Source organism: Argentina silus, assembly GCF_951799395.1.
Source record: "Argentina silus genome assembly, chromosome: 3".
Classification (NCBI taxonomy): Eukaryota; Metazoa; Chordata; class Actinopteri; order Argentiniformes; family Argentinidae; genus Argentina; species Argentina silus.
In genome coordinates, this window is record NC_139657.1 from 5712514 (window position 1) to 5733672 (window position 21159).

The following is a 21159-nucleotide window of genomic DNA, read 5'->3' on the forward strand; positions in this document are numbered from 1 at the left end:
CTGCTTTTAAATGATGCTATCTAATAAAGCGAGGTCAATACATTCATCCACATGAATCAAAGAAGCACTAGGCTACAATGAAGGCCTAGTCTACAAACATGAGCTTATGCTGAAAACTTTCGATTTGATCTTTCGATGCAAGACTGGGATTGACGGGCATAGACACATATTCAAAATAATAATAATAATAATGCATTTATTTTGCATAGCGCTTCTCTCAGTACTACAATCCATGGAGAGAACAAGAATAGAATAAAAAGTCAAACAAGAAAACAAGAAAAAGTTAAACAAAAGCACAGTCGGTAAAAACAACAATAAAGAATAGTTAAATATGAAAAAGGAAGTTTAAAAAGATGAGTTTTGAGAGATTGCTTGAAGGAGGAGAGCATGCTGGATTCTTTGATGTGATTTGGCAGAGTGTTCCAACGAGTGGGGGCTGCAGCAACTTAAATATTTTAGATAGTCTAGTTCTTCGCTCCCTGAGGTGAAATATCTCAAATAAAATGTGTAGAAAAAGCCAGTTGACTGTTGCGGTACCGCCGCGATACCATCGCTCAACCATGAACCTTTTAAAAACGGACCTACTGTATGGGTTCCTGCGCTGTCTAGAAAAGATATACATAGATAGATAGAAAACAAAATGAGTGTCAAACATAGGTGATAACGTTTCATTCATTAGCATCAACTTTTTTGGCTCACCGAGAGGAAGATGGCAATGCATACGTTTGCTCTCATGGTTGCAAGCTGGAGTTCTGAGCCTGTCACATTAGCCTTATAGAGTACGTTGCTAATTTTCAGAACTTCTCACAGAAGTAGGAGAGGGACAGAACAAGCAGTCTCTCTCTCAGGCAGCTCTCTGGTGGCATTATAGCCTACAGAATGAAATGGCGAGACAACACAAATAAATGGTACATAGATGTTTTCGTCATTATCATTAAATAACCGAATCCGACCTGCAACATGCTTCATTTGGACCGCAACCGAAAGACTTGGAAGTGCTTATTTCGGAGTGGGAAAGTCGTATTTACGAAAATCCGACAAGACATGAATGCATCATTAGTGCCAAGGTCACGTAATGACGTTCTACCGAAATCCGTCACCACGTTTTATGCGTCAGGTTGTGTGTTGGAGGAGAGAGGAAACGGTGTGTTAAAAGATCTTCGGTGTGGCGGAGGCAGACATCCAAAGGAGGTGTAGCTAATTGCCTTTATAGCTAGAGATCTCGAAAAACACCATAACAGATCTCACATACAGCGACAAGACACCAACCATCAAAATCCGGTTGAGTCCATCGTTTTTACAGCGAGGGCCGACATGTCTGAAACATACGGTAAAGTGTTTACGTGTGCTACTAGCATCAAGCTATCCGGCGGCTCAGGTCAGGATGTTGTTTTGGTTAGCTAGCTACCCACCCATCCATGCACTTACTGTTTCAGCCAAAAGCTAGCATTCTGTTTCATACCGTTGTTATTTCCAGCACTGTAAAGGCTGAGGTATCCCGAAATAGTCAAAGGGAAAATAAGCGTGCTTTGCTTCCTAAAATGGTCAACAAACGTTCGTGTTGAAATACTGCCAACAGAAAGTTGGCATAGTTGTCACTTTAGACCACGGCATGGTGTAAGAGTAACGAAACTACCGGTAAGTCGGATCAGTGAATGTCACAAAAGATGGCTAACTTGGTAGCCAATAACAGGATGCATTTAATTGTGTGCCTTCATCCCACGCCCTTTTGATTTGTCACCTTTTGGATTTTTATCTATCAGGAGGATTTGAAATACTTGTCAGTCAGCGCAGTTGATGATTTAGAAATCTCCATCATCATTTCGAGCTAGCCGGATAGCATCATTCTCTATATGCAGTTATGGACAGATAAGTCGGAGACTTTGCCATGTATCGAAATAAAAAGGACCTCACCAAGACAGTCTGTAGTAAAATCTTTCTTTCACTGACTCTGACCCCTTTTACTCCATTATATTAGCTCGCTTCGCACTATACCCTTCGAGTAGTTGAAAAGTGCGTTTATTTCTTTTTTGCATGGCACACATGGCTAGCTTGATGCCCGTCAAAGGGGACAACCACACGACGAACCATCAGTCAGTGAAAGAAAGATTTCATCACACATTGTGTCTTCCCGGGGTCGTTTTTATTTAGATACATGGCAAAGTCTCTGACTCATCTGTCCATAGGACTGTATAGAGGAGGATGCTGTTCGGTTAAATTATTTACAAGGCGTCATTAACATGCATCAATGATTCGCTTTTTAAAGCCTTGCATGCGTCGACGCTATGGTATCAAGCTAAGGTATACAGCCACCTGTCATTGTGTAGGAACGTTTTTCTAGGCCTGCATGTTAAGATAGATCAGGTGCAGAGGTCTTATCCTTCAACCTCCTTTGGGTGTTCTAGACTAGACCTCATATTGTATATCAATGTGCTTTGTAAACATGCTATCAATATGAACATGGTCCTAAGTGGTATTGACTAGGTCCATTTTCTATGAGTGGCCATTGGATTAGTTGTTGTTTTAGCAACAGCACAGCATGCATATACCCTCCCCTCTCCGGTTGCAGCTTGCTCAAACTGAGCCCCCTACTGAGCCCCACACACTCTCTCTCTTCACTCACACTCACACACACACACACACACACACACACACACACACAGTGTTCCCCCATCTGTCTGTCTCTCACTCACTTTTTCTCTGTCTTTTTTTTCATGCACTGTCTCCTCTCTCTCTCTCTCTCTCTCATTCACGATATGAAATGCTACACCAGCAGATCAGCATTAGCACCGGAGTGCCCTTGCACTAATGGAAGCTGTAATAGTCTTTCATTGATTTCCTCTTTGGCCTTTTTTTCTCTGTATGGAGCACAAGAAAAACCACGGGAGGGTCAAACAACTGTGTCATAGGGGAAGCATGCGACTGCCACACATAGGATACAGTAACAGAAGCTCTATTCAGTTAATTTATTTTGCCTTTCAGTACAGTAGGCCATTTTGTTCTTCACCAAAACAAACACACACGGCAGTGAGAGATGGCTCAGCTCCAGAGGTAACACGCATGGGTGTGTTTCAGACCAGGTGGACTGAAGGGCAGGCGGTCATACAGACAGGAGTGTGTGTGTGTGTGTGTATACAGGCCGCACTGGTCACACTCTTGATCCTGCCAAAATCGTATCCATTGTATTATAGTGATACGCGATAGCTGTGTCGTAAAATATCGATAGTTGTAAAGTGTCTCCTGTCTGGTTAAAAACCCTGGAAATTCAATTAAAAAAGCAACAAATTTTTAAGTTCGATATTTTGAGTTGTCAATGGCCGAAAAAGACAGGAAATTCAATTGAGCACTGTACTGAAAAATCTGACCTATGCACTGACAGGGTTTTTCGGCACACTTGAGTTTTGACTGCTGCTACAGTAGCTTTGTTGGGCTACTGTACTTTAAACCACATAGGTTAGCACTCAGCACTGGGCCTGTTGTTTAGGATTCTCTCAAACAGCCCCATACTTACTCTTCAGAGAGGTAATAGACATTATAGTGGCTTTCTGAAGAATAGGTTTGCATTTTTTTTTTTTTTGATTCCTACTATAGCAGCCTATAATAGCATGTCATTGAATGTGTTGTGTTATTCTGTTTGATGCACAATGTTACTTTATTAATCTCCTCAGTGTTGGTTTGAAGGGCAAGGTCAGGAACACGACTGTAGTGTTGCATCAGAAAACATTTCCCTCCACCTAGCCCTGACAGATTATTGACAGCTTGAACATGACAGCTTGCTGTGTGGAGATGGTCTCCCTTGTGGGGAAATGTTATGCTTTTTGAAAACCTTGCAAAAGCTTAGGCAGGCTTTTCCCGTGGGCTGTGGAGGCCACTGCATAAAGACAACAGGGTCTAATACTGCTCCCAGTAGTTACCTTGCCACAAAGTGACCTCAAGGTTATGTTGCTTGAGTAAACACACACACACACACAAACTACAGTGCATTCAGAAAGTATTTAGACCCCTTCACTTTTTCCACATTTTGTTATGTTACAGCCTTATTGTAAATGGATTCAATTCATTTTTTTCCTCATCAACCTACACAGAAACTGATAGCACATTTACAAAAGTATTCAGACCCTTTGCTATGATACTCGATATTGAGCTCAGGTGCATCCTGTTTCCATTGATCATCCTTGAGATGTTTCTACGACTTGATTGGAGTCCACCTGTGGTAAATTCAATTGATTGGACATGATTTGGAACGGCACACACCTGTCTATATAAGGTCCCACAGTTGAGCAAAAACCAGACCATGAGGTCGAAGGAATTGTCTGTAGACAAGTCTCTGAATATCCTTGAGTGGCCCAGCCAGAGCCCGGGCTTGAACCCGATCGAACATCTCTGGAGAGACCTGAAAACAGCTGTGCACCGACGCTCCCCATCCAACCTGACAGAGCTTGAGAGGATCTGCAGAGAAGAATAGGAGAAACTCCCCAAATACGCTTGTAGCGTCATACCCCAGAAGACTTGAGGCTGTAATCGTGCTTCTAAAGGTGCTTCAACAAAGTACTGAGTAAAGGGTCTGAATACTTAAGTAAATGTGATATTTCAGTTTTTTATTATTAATTAGCAAACATTTCAAAAAAAAATAATTGTTTTGGCTTTGTCATTATGGGGCATTGTGTGTAGATTGATGTGGAAAAAAAAATAATTTAATCCATTTTAGAATAAGGCTGTAACATAACAAAATGTGGAAAAAGTGATACTTTCCGAATGTGCTGTATATAGCTCCCTGTTCAAGAGGGTGGCTCCGGAAGAACCAGCCTAATGTGTCTGAATGTCACTGAAGAACAAAGGATCAATCTGATTGCCCGCTTTTCTGCCAGCCTCTGTTGAATTTAACTGTCATGCTGTGGCGCTGTACATTTAGCAGCACAGTGGTCCACTGCGTCTAGAAATCAGTATTTAGGAGTAGGCCTGTAGGAGCAAACTTTGATTGAATCATTTCTATCCCATTATGGTCTGTATGTGTGTGTGTATGGGTTGCTCTGTGGTCTGCTTCCCCTATACCAGAGAACCTATATACTGGAGAACTCTCACTCCTGCAAAACATATTTTCTACCACCAGGGGACAGATGGACAGAGAGTCGGAGACTTTGCCATGTTATCGAAATAGAAATGACCCCACTCCATCCAATGGAGCTTTTCCTAAAAAAATGGGTTTCGAAAACGAGTTATAGATATTAAATGGCTGACTTAACAGGAAGTTTACAAAATACAGGTACATGAACCTGTAGCCTCTCATTCTTACATTATGCCGTTTAGTCAAGAACTGGAATTTTTTGCAGAAATTTGCATTCTTGTATTCATAGTCACTTGCAGTCTTGCCCTCTGATGTCCTCCATATTTAAGTATATATTTATATTATATAAATTATTATATACTAATATATATATATATATATATATATATATATATATATATATATATATATATATATATATATATATTAATATAAGCTGTCAAAGGAAAAAAAAATCCTCCAGAAATGGTCCGCAAGGTATAGCAACCACGGGCTGTGGGAGGTATATAGTATGTAGGTATAGCTGCGTGATGTGCGCCCTCTGCTGCCACTGCCATAGGAACTGCAAGTTTTACTCACTTGAATGGGAAAGATAGGAAGCCGGCAAAGCTGTCCTGAAAGGGCTTTGCCTATACACGCCTTACACACACTCGCACACACACACGCACTCTCTTCCTACTCAATCCCCCATTGTTCCCTCCTTAGCTGGGTGGAACAGTGGTCCATGCATGCAGATGACCCCTGGCCTATCTGCAGTCAATGCACAATGACCATCTTTGGACCGTTTACGGTCCCACACATCAGCGGCTCCACCACTCGGTCATCTGCGTCTGAGTCGAGCCCTCAGACGCAGTCCAACACACGACCACATCTACTCAGCAGCCCAGGGTCAACCTTCCATAATGATGTAGTCATTCTCCTATACATAGCCCTGGATGATAAGTACAAAGACTTTCACCATTCTAACCATCGCTCCGGGACTGTGGCTTGTTTTGAAAGATTCTACAGTCAGAAGAATAGCCCAGGGTGCCTGTCTTTTTCTGCTTTAGCCAGCACATTGCTGTCTTGTTGTCTCAATAAGGACCCCCACAGTTTCCTCCTCAACAAGTTGGTGTAAACAAGTCGCATAGCTAATTAGCGTCAAAGTTAGCATGCCGTTCCTTTCACACACAAGGTGTAGCGATTAGCATGCTGATTTGGGGTGATTGCGCTGAGCCGCCGCTCACACAGACCTGCCAATCAGAGGACGCCTTAGGACTGTTTCTGATGACGCAACAGTAAAGAACAAAGGGCTTCATGCTGCCCTTAAGCCTCTGATGTTGTATTGATTTCTATACCTCCCCCCGCCCCGCCCCTCCTCCTTTTTTCAGATTTCCTGTTTAAGTTCCTGGTGATTGGCAGTGCTGGGACAGGGAAATCTTGCCTCCTCCACCAGTTCATTGAGAACAAGTGTAAGTAGTGCTGATCTCCCTGATCTGTCTCCCTTGCCTAATATACACATAATTATGTGAATAATTTATGTGAACACTTTCACATAAATTCATAGCACTTTTACACACACACACACACACACACACACACACACACAGAGATGTGTTAATGAGATAAAGACCTCCAACTCCCAGTGCTGTCAGCAGCATGAGAGGCCGGCTTTGGCTGTGTTAATCTCCCAGGGACTGAATGGAGAGAGGAGCTGCTCACCCCTCTGATATGCATATGAGGCTTTTGAAGCTCACTTCTCCACTTTTAAACAGGCACAACACACCACCGCAATATAGATCAGCCACGTGGCTCTAGGAACTCGAATTGAAGTGTCAGCTACATAACGCACACTTATAGGAGTTGTCTGTGACCTCTACCGTTCATGTAAGGTTGCTACCTTCTAACCGGCCCATCTGTCCATTTCATGTTTTAGTTTTTTCTCAACCTGGCTAAGTTCTTCCTGCAAAGTGCATTGTTGTGTTGCTTCTGTGATTTTCTGTATAAATAAAGTTTGGTTTGGTCAGCATGGGGACCTCCCGGAGAGGAGTCTGACACCACTGGTCTAGTGATATGTGCATGGTGCTAACTCTCTCCTCTCTCTCTCTCTCTCTCTGCACAGTCAAGCAGGACTCCAACCACACCATTGGTGTGGAGTTTGGTTCCAGAGTGGTCAATGTCGGGGGCAAGACAGTCAAACTACAGATCTGGGACACAGCCGGACAGGAGCGCTTCAGGTAACCTCACCTCTGCATTGGCTCCCTACGGTCGCATGCCGTCTGACCACTGCTCTCACTGGGTGATGGGATTGTTTGTGGTTGTGGTCCTCTGTGGCTTGTGGGTTTGATTCCTGCTGGGACCATGTATACTGAAATGTATGCACTCACTGCAATATAAGTCGCTTTGGATAAAAGCGTCAGCTAAATGGCATATATATTTACATTTATGGCATTTACCAGACGCCTTTATCCAAAGCAACTTACAACAAATACATTTGTTTTAGTAAGTGAATCATCTATCCAACAGTCAATCATAAGACAAAGTAATCAATGCTTTTTAAAATATATATATTTTATTAGCAGGAGAGAACTTGTACAGGCATATATATTATTATTATTATTATATATATTATTATTATATAGGATTGGATAGCTGTGCTATGATTGAATAACTCTGCTGTCTGTCTGACCTCCCCAGGTCGGTGACGCGCAGCTACTATCGAGGGGCGGCTGGGGCGCTGCTTGTCTATGACATCACAAGGTAGGAGAGTCAGTGACAACTGCAGCACACTATATTGGCGGGCTACTCACTCACACTCACACACGCACTCACACACACACAAGTACAGCCTATTACAACCAATGGTACATTCATTCATGATTTAGAATTTTACAGGTCACTCTCACTTAGTAGAACATGAGTTGGCAGGTGGAAGAGGAGCACTGAGGCTGATAGGAACACACCCTCCAGAGTATTAACATACTGCAGAGTTAGAGATTGATGCGGGAAATTTGCATGGCGGCACCTGGCGAATGTTTTCATTGGATAAGCCCAGGGTTTCCATGGCGCTGTCACATAATCAAGATGGAGTGAATAGTTTAGTGTGTGTGTGTGTGTGTGTGTGTTGCATAGTGAAGTGTAGTGTCTACTGGCAGGTGGCAGCAGCAGCACGGACAGCAAAAGTCCATTAGACAGTGTCAACAAAGAAGGTGGAGGAGAGAGAGAGAGAGGAAGGGAGGGCAGGAGGGCGAGTGAGGAAAGGTATGGAGAGAGACTGAAGGTAGAGTGGGTAAGGGAATAGAGAGAGAGGGAAGGAGCTGTTTTAAAATTGTAGAAGTGAAAGGAAGGGAGAGAAAGATGGTGTGTGTGTGTGTGTGTGTGTGTGTGTGTGTGTGTGTGTGTGTGTGTGTGTGTGTGTGTGTGTGTGTGTGTGTGGTGTCCTCTACTCTGAGGGAGAGGAGACGGCGTCATCGTTTAGCGATCTCATTGCAGCTGTAGAACATTAGCCCACACCCTGCTCACCTCTGTCCTCTCACGTTGCCATAGACACCAGTGTGCCGTCGCTACGGTGATGGGGGACTTCACCCAAAAACAAGACTCTAGAAAGTATGACGTGTCAACACAGGAGTATGCTCAGCCGACTCCCATCTGTCCTTAACGCGGGGAGGGAGTGTGCATTTCTGTCTTTTTCATTCCGTCTTTTTCATGCAAATAAATGTGCGGCATGAATTTCATGTTAATTGGCTACGTCAAAATTACATGGACCTTTTGTGTTGGAATTGTTGGAAATGTTCATGTATAAAAAGAATACTCCCACATGAACATTCATTTCATTTCCTGATGATGAGATTTTAGGGAAAAAGACCTCAAACTGAACAACTGAAGATGGCTAGTAGTTCAGGCCTGGCAGAGCATCACCAGAGATAATATCCAGCGTCTGGTGGGGTCAATGGGTCTCATACTCCAGTAATTTCTGAATGGTGGACACAATTTGGACACAAATACCATCAAACCAATATGGAGACACATACCATCAAATGAAAGCTGAGGATCTCTACTTTAACCTCAGTCATAGTGTTTGATTTCAAATAGTGTAGAGCCAAAAGAAGAACATTTTGCTTCACTGTCTCATTACTTACGCAGGACACTGTATATTATAATATAATACTAGAAAGGGCTGTTTCAGTAGAAACCTTTTGTGCTTGCTCAGCTAGCTAAAGGTATGGTAGTGTAGGAACAGCATACCAACTTCAGGATGGTCACCAAAAGCTTATTGATCTTACTTGACGATATCTTATAGAATTATCTCACCATGTAAACTTCTTCCACTACCATACTTTTAACCAGCTGAGCAAGCATACAAAGTTTCTAATGAAAACTTTCCTTTCTAGTTATTATTACTATTCAGTTATTGGTTCATAATACGTACATATTGTGGAACACTCACTACAGTGACTGATCCTAATCCTAGTTAAAATCGTCTCACTAAGTCTCCCCCCACTTCCATGTCTGTTTTGTCTGCTAGCCGGGAGACGTACAACGCCCTGACCAACTGGCTGACAGACGCGCGAACGCTGGCCAGCCCCAACATCGCCATTATCCTGTGTGGCAACAAGAAGGATTTGGATGCCGACAGAGAGGTCACTTTCCTGGAGGCTTCGCGCTTCGCCCAGGAGAATGGTAGCTCAATCACTGCCTCTCTCACACCTCCACCTCTCCCTCTCTCTCACTCCTCCACCTCTCTCACTCCTCCACCTCTCCTTCTCTCTCACTCCTCCACCTCTCCTTCTCTCTCACTCCTCCACCTCTCCCTCTCTCTCACTCCTCCACCTCTCCTCTCTCACTCCTCCACCTCTCCTCTTTCCCTCTCACTCCTCCTCCTCTACCCCTCTTACTCCTCCACCTCTCCACTCTTACTCCTCCATCTCTCACCTCCCCCTCTCTCTCACTCCTCCATCTCTTGCCTCACTCTCTCTTTCCCTCATTCCTCCACCACTCCTTCCTCATTCCTTCACCTCTCCCTCTCACTCCTCCTCTTACTTTTCTATCCTCTTTCTGTCCTCACTGCTTCTTCTCTCCACACTCACCTCTCAGTTCAGCTCATTGAGTAACTTGAAGAAATGTTTGCATCTGAGCTCATTAAGAGTGCCACAGCCGCAGGGGTGTAGACTTTTGCAAACAGGTCTTCTGTGTTTTTCTTTTTTAATAGATTATTTATTTAAGAAAAATCTTTCACTTTGAAAATGTCCAGTAGGCTGTTCAGATCAGTGGTGAAAGTGTATCTCTGCCTCTGTAGAACTCATGTTTCTGGAGACGAGTGCTTTGACAGGGGAGAACGTGGAGGAGGCCTTCCTCAAGTGTGCCCGCACTATCCTCACCAAGATAGAGTCAGGTAATACTACTGGACCTACACTACACACGTCACTGTGGGGTTGAACTGTGGTTGCTCAAGAGGTGTGTCTGCATGTGTGAGAGTAGGTGTATCTGTGTGATTATGCTGAGTATGTGTGATTAGAGAGGGTGTGGGTGTGGGTGTTGGTGTGTCTCGAAGTGCTCTTGCCTCTCTGTGTTGGTGCCTGTGTGTGTGTGCCTGTGTGTGCGTGTGTGTGCGTGCGTGCGCCTGTTTGCGTTTCATGCTCCACTTGTCTGGTTGTCCTGTCAGGTGAATTGGACCCAGAGCGCATGGGTTCGGGTATCCAGTACGGTGATGCTTCCCTGAGGCAGCACCGACAGCCCAGGGGCTCCACCACACAGAACAGGCAGCAATGTAACTGCTAGGGGCCGGCCCCCCCATCCCTACCCCCACTCCCATGCCTACAGGACGCCCTCCCCTATAGGTCAGTGCAGTGCCATGCAACACAATATGTTATCTGTCTGTTATCTGTTGGCTGCATTTGACTGCAACACTGCTATCTTGGCCAGGTCTCTCTGGAAAAAGAGAGCATTTATCTCGGGGAACTTTGGCCTGTATCCAGTTTTCTGGGATGAAAGTTGACTTCTTAATTGGTGTCCGTCATTGTGTCTTGTTTTATGAGTAACTTGACGTCTTCGTGATCTGGTTAAGTGCACTTTCATGACAAGTCCCAACTCCCAACCGTGTGATGGTTTTGTTTCTCTCTCTCAGCTCTATGTGTTTTTGGGGTGTGCAGGCTTTCATGCCTCCCCCTTCTCCTGCAACCCCTCACACACCTGGAAGCACCTGGCCCAGTCATCATGGAGACCACCTGCAACCCCTGACCCCAGGCCTTCGCTAAGAGACTACACTTCCTCCCCCGGGGAGGTCATCAAGGCCCCCACGCCCTGTGCTGGGGACACAAGGAAGAGGAAGCCATTTCTGGGATGATTGTTTCTCTGTCAATTCTTGCAAGACAGGGTCAAGGGTTGTTTTGTAGGGGTTGTCCTGTTTTTACCCTTCCCTCATGGTTTTTATCAACACACACACACACATACACACACACACACATACAGTGCCCTGCGTAAGTATTAGGACAGTGAAGCATTTTTTCTTCTTTTGGCTCTTTACACCAAAGGTTTGGATTTGATATCCCAACAATTAATATGAAGTTAAAGTACAGATTGTCAGCTTTTATTTGAGATTATTATATATATAATTATTGGTTTCACCATTTAGAAACTACAACCATTTAAATACATAGTCCCCCTATTTCCAAATACTTACGCAGGCCACTGTACATGCACATACGTCATCTGTAACTGAATGTCTTTCAAAGTCCGAGTCTGAAAGGAGGCTTTGCAAATATCATATTCCTCATTCAAAAGCAGCCTGTTGGATTGCAGTATCAGGTTGTTTCGGCATTCCCTGTGTTATATCAATCACAGAGGGACAACCCCTATTACCCACATTGTATTGTTATGATATTTACAATTGTAATTTAACCCTTGATTGCACTGAATAACTCCTCAAAGCCTGCCATTTACGATGTGATAATCAGAGCAAATCTAAAGATGACCACTCTCCAACCCAAAAATGTTACCACTCTGCAACACAAAACTAGCCATTCACCTACCCAATATTGGCCTGGTTGTTAGATCAGCCAGTCAAATCAAATTCCAAGAACATATCCAAGCTCAGATGCAAACTTGTTTTTCAACCTTCCGCCAATTATTGTCCAGCCATTTCCACTGCAATGATTCTCAGGTCTGGTTCGTTTATGAGTGGATGGAAAGCAGCTTTAAGAGGATTAAGTAACCAAGGTCTGTCCAATCATACAGGCCCAAATCCTGACCCCCAGATGTCACACCTACAAACTCAAATCTAACTGTAAATGGCATTGATTTCAGTTCAATGGACGATCCGCTCAAATCTTTTGAGTTGAATGCACTATATCAAGTAGAGTGTTGGCCTTAGACAAAGAATACTTGACATTGTGGATGTATACTGTTCCCCTTTATCTTTGTTCCCCCTCTCCACATCTCTCTCTCTCTAAACGGCTAGTGGCACTTTCCAAAGGGAAATCTTTTCACTCCATGAGGGTACTTTGAAAAGCCCGTGGGTTGTGTCTGAAAGCACAAGGGTGAGTGAGGTTTCAGTGTAGTCTGTTACTGTTCTCCAAAGGCCCCTGAACGGCGACAGTGTGGTTGACTTCTTCAACGTTATCAGCTCTGCTGCATATCTGGGGTTGAGAGAAGATTATCTCTCCGCGAACCCAACCTAGTTAGGTCTGCCTTCCTTTCGTTTGTCTGCACTTTAAAGGCAGGGCGCAGGAAATCACTTGTGGGCGGCAGTGTCAACAGCCATGCGTAGGATGCATTCATAACAACCTCCAGTTCAAGAGTCAAGACTGAAGGATCTCTGAAGTGCACTTTTTGTTTCACAATATATTTCGTTCTTAATCTCCCTGTTATCTGATGCCTCTTCCCCTGAAGAGTCAGAGAAGCCATAATTGTACACTGATGGGTACAGTAAGGTTGTAGATCTGGATGACCCATGAGTAGTCATTATTGAGTAAGTTGCACTAGAGAAAATGGAAAGAGCATATCTGTGTTTCGCCTCTTTCTTCCATCGCAGACTTTTCCTTCAAAATGTCGGAAGATTATCACAGGTTATGAAAGATATTGAGGCGTTTTGCATGTCCAGCCCTGCGGTCTCCCCTAATTCATAGGCACTGCATCTATCTGAACCACCATCATGGTGCATTCAAGTGATCCTCAGAAACTAGTATAGAGGAGCTCACATACTTCCTGGCTCACTTTAAAGTTCCTTGCTTATTTCGCCAGGTATTTCGCACTGGATCGCTTCAAAACATGGTTAAAACTATCATTTTGATCTCATGGCTTCCTTTCATAGTCTTTGCATCCATAGCGTTGTCTATGAATTTGAGAGTGGTTACATTTCTCAACCCGTATCCCTCAGCTGTTTCCCCAAAAAAGTGGCGGGGTGACCGCTTTGTTGTTTGAATCCCAGATTGCCCCTTTAAAGAGCATCTGTTGTGACTTTTAAAATGGTACAATACCATGTTTGAAATTGGTTCTAAAATGTTTTTTTTTCAGTTAGCACATTTCAATATGCTGGCTAGATTAACAATGCAAAAGGTTGCTGTAAGCAATTTGTTGATCACTGAATTTAAATAATTTATAGAAAATATCCAGACGGAGAATATGAATGGGGAATGTTTGTGTGGATCCGGAAGTGGTGTCTACCCCTTGGTACTGTTGAATGATTCTGAGATTGGAAACTGGTATCATACTACAAGTTTCCTATTTACGAGGAACACTTGAATTGAACCATGTGTGACATCATCAACCCGAGACAAACTGGTCCCATTTTAGATTTCTTTGGTTTTTACATATTTTGTTTCTTTCTCCTCTGCAAGTGCACTTTTTATGTTTGATTTATTTTTGTCTTAGAATTGTAAGATTTATATTAATTGAGATACTGTAATAAAAAAAAGAGATATTGGAGAGGTAATTATTCCTTGCTAAAGAACAACTGAGAGTAATCCTGTTTTCCTGTCCCTGGGTGTTTCTGCCGTCACTTTCCGAGGAGGTTGTGGGGAGATGACTCACTGACATTTCTAGTGAACTTGTTGTTTGTTGCTTACTGTTCTTATTCTAGAGGTGACGTATGACATGGAGCTCACTGTTACTTCATGAGCCTTATGGGTGTTCTGACCACAGTCTGACCACAACCACACAGCCATGAATCGTGACAGAATGCTGCTCGACCGTTTGAACTCACTCGAAGGAAAGTGATCCAACATTGCATTGTGTCTGTTCTGTTGTGTATCCTATATGATGCATTATAAGCGTTCATGATAGCCATGCAATGTTTTTTCTCAGACTTAAGTTTCTTCTCACTTCTTGATTCGACTCTAGACAATGCAGAAACTCAGTTGTTGCTTAGTGACCAATGTAACCAATGATGTAATCATCTTTAAAAAAAAAAAAAACGAAAAGAAAAAAAAAAACTACTGTACATCTGGAGTAATCTATGCTGTAAATAAGATTAAATTTGTCTATTGGGTTATGTTTGAAGGGGGATGGTTGCTTATTATTTTTAAAGATTATGGATTCTAAGTAAACTTTGCTTTTTTATTTAAGTCTCTGGTGAGTTTAATTATTTGTGTGTGTGCGCGGAGCTTGCACATCTAAAGCTGAGCAGGCGGAGTTCAAATAACCCGTTCAGAAATGGTGCCGTCGGGAGACATCCATCCTGCCTTCAGTGTTGTTAACGCCTTATTGTCACCCATAAATCGAATATTTTCCCACAATAACCCAACTGAATCGAAATACTTTGTCTTCTGCTACGAGAACGAATAGGCCTATATACCAAATTAAAATATACACTGAACCTTATTGCGTTATGCGCCATCCAAAATCTGAAGTGCGTTCATTTCTAGTCGTCTCGAGTTGAACTCAGCCAGCCAAGGAGGAAAAAAGCACGAGTGAATGTACCTGCGATGCTTGTGTAAATTAAATTGTCACAAGCATGGGGCATATTTTCTTAACTTTTCCGACCAGTTAACACGTGTAAACAAAATTACTAAAACGGTCTTTGCACATGGTTTTTGCCCTGCCCGCCACTGTTTAGCGAAAGCAAATTGGAGCCCTCCATATTATAGAGGCTAAAAGCTCCGACTGTCTAATTGTCTCAATTTATGTTCATGGGTCAATGGAGTAACGGGCAGAGTGGGTTAATGTAGCTGAAGTGGATATATTGATTGATTTATTGATCTCTGAGAGGCTGTAAGGATGACCTCATAGGCATAATGTGATATCTGAGGGAAACGCTGATCACTCACCACTAGGTGGTGATGTGTCACTATAAAGAAACAAAATGTTGACAAAAACAAAATTTGTAACTGCTAGAATTTCCTAGATATCTCACTCTTATCAGGTAGACAAATTGATGGCATTGATAAAATACAGAAATATCTCTCTATACCCCCAAAAAGCAGAACAGAGGCACAATAGTCTTTTAAACACTTTATTTAGTACTTCATTTGATTTTGGATTTTTTTTTGGATTTTTTTAATATATATATATATATATACACACTGACTGGAATAAGATGAATGGGTAGTTCAGCAACAGGGAGACAGTAACACTTAAACACACATCCTTCCATCAACAACAATCTCACACAGGTGGATGGGAGGGGAAGCAGTACATATCGCACTAGAGCCAAAACAAATTTAAAAAAAACAAGAAATTGTACAAAAATTAAACAAATCAAATAGTAACATGTGAAACGTGTGTAGTTGCGTCGAGGGGTGCAAGATTGGATATGGTTACAAATAAGAGAAAATGTTACAACAAGACCTTCCACACTAGAGAGAGGGGAGGCGGGGGGGGGGGGTAGAAGTGCCATATCAGATATTAGGCCATCAAAGGCCTCTGGTTAGTGATTGGCCCTGTCCACAAACAACATATCGTCCCCACCCTAGCTACTGTGGGTCTGGAAGGATTGGGTGGTAGTAACTCCACCGTGTCTTTTAATAGGCATGGAATCTTCACCGCAGTGTCTAGGAGGGCTAGGTGTTGTTTCCGGACCAGGAAAGCCTTTTCGGAGGATGAGGTACTAACAGGAACTAAGGAATTGATCGAAATTCCAATAGAACACAATTCATCCTCATTTTAAAAACAGGCAGGAGCGGGGTCAGAGGGCTGGAATTAACACAACACCATCGTTGTTTCACACAATAACACATGAGATACACTGTATATATGTACACCATACAAAACAAACTTCACAGTACTGCTTTTACATAAAATATATCACTATAATATATTTCGATTAACTCAATTCCTGTTCAGTTGTATTTTGCTGTCCACTTTCCGTCTACTTCAACGTATTTTGAGTGTATATGAAGATGAGTGTATATGAGACGATCTGTGTGTGGCTAACAAACAAGCACCTGTGTAGAATGGAGATGCCATAGTACTGTTAGCCACAGTAGTGCCATTAAAAGAGAGGAAAGGTGTGAGTGAGGGAAGGGGAGGGCTGCCAGATTGGTGCATCCTTGTCGTCCTTTTCCCCCTGTGTAGAGCAATACCATAACGTCAGGGCATACAAGTGGATACCTGGCAACCCTGTACTAACTGACAGAAGTGCAGCCCCCCCCCAGTGTTGAAACAGGGCTCACTGAGAACACATAAGGACGGTGTGCTGCAACAGAACTAATTCTGATTAGGTTTGATCTTATTCTCTTAACCTCAGTTAAAAGCTCGTCCAAATGGCTTTATATGAAGTGGTAGCTCAAATGTTAAGGGCCATGTATATCCAATACATCACCATAACACAGCCTTTACATCAGGGGATTATTCAGCAGGCATCCAACAGTTAGAACACAGCAAGTAAAAACATCACGTATAGGACCATCCAGATTCCCTATTCTGTATGATAGCGAGAACCATGTGTTTTTCTATACAATACATTTCTATCTTAACATGCTGTAACACTGCACCCTCCTGAACAAGCCTCGTGTTTGCTTTTAAGAGTGGTGGTTGGCCAATGAGAAGGAGAAGGGGTCGTTTACAGAGTGACACTGACGTGGGGCTAATGATGGACGGGCTATGGGTGCGGCTTGGTATGATGGTATGATGGCTTCTCTACTCCAGTGACTGGAGCATGAGGAGCTGTTTAAGGACCTTGGTCTGACTTGTCTCCCGGATCTCCCCTGCCAGAAACATCTCATCCACTACCGTGTACACCTGAGGAAAGGACAGACAGACGGTCAGGCAGGTTCGGAAAGGTTAGAGGGCCCCAAGGGTCAATGGGTGATCACAGCAAAATAGAAATTCCCACGTAAAAAGTAATTGATTGATTTTATATATACACTGCTCAAAAACATTAAGGGAACACTTAAGGGACACAACAGATCTTGATGAACGAATTATTCAAGTTGAAAATCTTTACTGATGTACATTGTATAATTTGTTGAGAACAAAATGACGTAACAATGGTCAATGGAAACCAAAATCATCAACCCATTGCGGACTTATTCGTTATTGCATGCAAAGGATTTTCGACCAAATACTAAATATGAGTGCTTCATTTGGACATGATATGATTTTTTTTCCCCCCACTACTTTTGGTGCCCTGAAATAGGGGGAGTATGTTTAAAAAATAATTAATTTCTAAATGGTGAAACCAATCTGAACAAAAACAACATTGAATGGAAGCTGAGAATATCTACTACCTCATAGTAATGGTTTGATTCTAAATCCAGACTGTTGGAGTATAAAGCCCAATACTTAACTGTATTCTCGGAATAAAAAATTCTATCTAGAACCAAAAAGGGTTTTTCCGCAGTCCCTGTGGGGTAACCCTTTGAAGAGCCCTTTTGGGTTCCATGTAGAACCTTTACCCCAGAGGGTTCTACATGGAACCGAAAAGGGTTCTTCATCAGAGACAGCTGAAGAACCCTTTTGGAACCCCTTTTTCTAAGAGTGTATATGCAAATATAAGCAAATTAGTCTACGCAGCTCCACATATACCAGATTCTATTTGGAGAGAAATACAAGCCGAACTGTGATGATCCAGCTATCCCTTTCTCCTGTTCTGTAAACAAGGCTTTAAAGCAGTGGGTAAATGAGGCTTCACGGCAGTACCTAGGCCCTGGGGTGGCATTAGATCTTATGAGGTTGACATGAGCTGATGTTTTCCATCATCTGACTTTCTGGCACTTTCTTACTTGATGCTTTCTTTCAGAATTCACAAGATGTCAACAAGTAAGACCGCTTCAAGCGTGGGCGGTACTTTGCTGAGGTTTGGCGAGTGGGCAGATATTCAAAAACACCTCCGAGGTAATTACCACGATAACAGCTTAAGGGCAGTCATCAGGAGCGTCTTAATTGCTTAGCATTTCTTTTCAGAGAAAAAAAAAAACAGCCCCCTCCAAATTAATGCAGATGGGCCTAATTGACTTATTGTTGTAATTACACATTGCATACCAGTTGCCATGGCACCGGCTTTGATGCAAAGAAAGAAAAGAAAATGAAATGTTTTGTTTTCTCCCATTCCCTTCTGCTTTGAGTCTCTGCCTTAGCAGTGTGAGTGTTTGTCTTTGTGTCAATGTTAGTGTTTCTGTTGAGTTTGTTCGCTGAACATTCATATTCAAAGTAGGAGGTGGACCTTTTCTCCTACCTTGTAGAAGTTAAACACCAGGTCCAACTCGCACACGTTGTGGAAATACTCGTTCAACACCTAGAGGGAAGAGGAGACACAAGGTGAGGACTGTTACTTCTATCAGACCACACATTCACACATAAATGAATAACCGCGGTCCTCCGAAAGATGGCAGCACTCAAATGCGCCGCTAGTCCCTAAACCGAAAAAGGAATCGTTCCGTTCCACTATCTGACAATTGGGAATAACCACGTAGGAGCTCGTGTCAAATCTAGTGCACTAATTTGGGGAGAATCGTAGGGGGACGTTTGAGATACAGCTTTGGTCATTTATGAGCCGGAGGAAGTCACAGCATTCCAGGTCGCGGTGCTCTTGAACTGAGCGTCGGGATCGGAGCTGTTTTCCTTCACGGCCACATTCCGGCTGTCCGGTTGGACAGGGAGCACAGTGCGAGCTGTTCCGCTATTTCCCCTCGACCCGAGAGGAACGCCGCTCTGGGAATTCTTTTTAGGGATTCTATTGAAGGACACGGATGCTCCGTCCTTCCCCACTTCATTTCAGTTTGAATAACCACTCTTATTTTCCCACCAAGGTTGACCAATGTTAAAGAGCACATAGATAGCTGCTGAGGGTGGACATTTAAAGGAAATCATTGACAGACATTCCTTCTCAATCACGCCGTGAAGCCCTGACATATGACAGGTCACACACTGTGTATGTGTTGTTGTTGTTGTTGTGTGTGTGTGTGTGTGTGTGTGTGTGTGTGTGTGTGTGTGTGTTTGTATGTGTGTGTCATACCTCCACAAAGTTGTGAATGCCCTCAAGGTACGCCAGGTTATTGTCTGTCACATCCACACAGATGCAGAAGTACAGACCAGCGTAGCGCCTGTAGATGATCTTGAAGTTCCTAAACTGCAGAACAAAGGCATTCATTTCATCAGTATGGTGACAGCATCTATTTGAACTGATGACTTGCATGTCGCCTATGTAAACTGCATTAAAATATTGAATTACACCCCCTTTATAAACATAAAACATTTCACTTTGTTTACTGATTCAACATTGTCGGTGGAACTTTTTTTAACAGCATAACTTCAATGTCAGTTTACCATAAATAATGCGTTATGTTTCGAATCTGGGGTCGAGGCCGACCACATCACTAAGGTCATGTAAACAACGCCATTTCTAGCATGGCCAGACAGTGACACCCAAGGACTTGAGTAGACCACACATAAACACCAACAATTATCCTTACTCCGCCCTGTATCCAAACTTGAGATGCTAATTATGAATGCAAGCGAACTGGAGATTAAGGAGATGTTAGAATTTACGTTTTCTTAGCTTACCTCTACAAAGTTGGTGTGCTTGGCATCACGGACTGTTACCACAGCATGCACCTCCTCGATCAGCTTCTGCTTCTCATCGTCGTCAAACTGCATGTACCACTTAGCCAGCCGGGTCTTCCCTGCTCGGTTCTGGATGAGGATAAAACGGATCTGAAGGACGGGAGAAAAAGAGGAAGAGAATACGTGAGAGATGCTCTACAACAGTTAGGCTATTCTGAACACTCGGACTTGTTCAGTGGGGTGTGGCAGTCTGAATGTGCAGTGTATGGTTGACATCATGCCCTGTAAGAGAATTATGACAGTCAGGAATAGATATGTGCAAGACCCAACATGAAGGTGCACTGTAAAGTTTAGTACTGGTAGTAGTGTGTTTAGCTAGTTAGATTAGCTAAGTGGCATTAGCTAACACAGCTAGCTGTACTGACTGTCTAGCCAGTTAACCAAACCTAGTCAGTGAGGATAGTGACATGCATTCATACTAACAACCAGATAACACCGAAAGGCGAAAGACTAATGCCCAAGCCAAGCACATTCATATAATTTACGAGTAAATACTAGCTACTAAGACTGATGACTGAACGACATTGGCTAGCTAAGGCTAGCTAGAATGCTAATGTTGGAGCAAAATAATTTGCCTTAAAATATACCGAATTACAAACATACCATTGTATTTTCCTTGAGATGGCTGCTTTAAGCGGAAGGAATTCCCGTAGGTTGACGATTCTGATATATTTTTAACATAAATTCTACAATTAATCGGCCTGTTTTCTCGACCGCTTGCCCGCTATCTTGTCCGGCCAGGAAGTACAAGAAAAGCCACCTGAGTAAAGGATTGTGGGAAATGGAGTTTCAATGGCCCTACAATAACATCAGATGAAATATGCCCGAGTCTGGAATTTCACTTCAACAACCAGTATGCATTCTAATCAGGGTTCTCGTGCCTAGTGGATCACGTGAATATTTGACGCACATGACCAGAGAGGGATAGGCGAAGCATTGATGGTGTTTGAGACGATACATTTTGAGCAGTTGCCGACCAGCGCTTTTCAATACCTGTTACTTGACGGGGAAAAAATCGGCCCGACTTGATAAAAAAAAATGTCGGCTGCTTGAGATTTACGAGTCTCAAGATCAAGGCTCACTCAGTTTTTAGAGCGAGACGTTATGAAGCCCCGCAA

General features: G+C 43.0%; 2 protein-coding genes across 2 annotated transcripts; one reads left to right on the forward strand and one right to left on the reverse strand.

The window, feature by feature from the left end:
• Positions 1 to 1148: 1148 nt before the first annotated feature.
• On the forward strand, positions 1149 to 14598 carry rab4b (RAB4B, member RAS oncogene family). The gene is made up of 8 exons (XM_083665949.1): positions 1149 to 1330; positions 6436 to 6516; positions 7167 to 7281; positions 7742 to 7804; positions 9570 to 9724; positions 10341 to 10436; positions 10707 to 10881; positions 11169 to 14598. Exons 1-7 carry the CDS (start codon positions 1315 to 1317, stop codon positions 10820 to 10822), a joined length of 642 nt encoding a protein of 213 aa, XP_083522075.1. The 5' UTR covers positions 1149 to 1314; the 3' UTR covers positions 10823 to 10881; positions 11169 to 14598.
• An 879-nt stretch (positions 14599 to 15477) lies between these two features.
• ap2s1 (adaptor related protein complex 2 subunit sigma 1) lies at positions 15478 to 20785 on the reverse strand. The gene is made up of 5 exons (XM_083667269.1): positions 20645 to 20785; positions 19982 to 20131; positions 19434 to 19547; positions 18654 to 18713; positions 15478 to 17218 (listed from the first exon to the last, which is right to left on the reverse strand). Exons 1-5 carry the CDS (start codon positions 20645 to 20647, stop codon positions 17117 to 17119), a joined length of 429 nt encoding a protein of 142 aa, XP_083523395.1. The 5' UTR covers positions 20648 to 20785; the 3' UTR covers positions 15478 to 17116.
• Between the last annotated feature and the right edge of the window lie 374 nt (positions 20786 to 21159).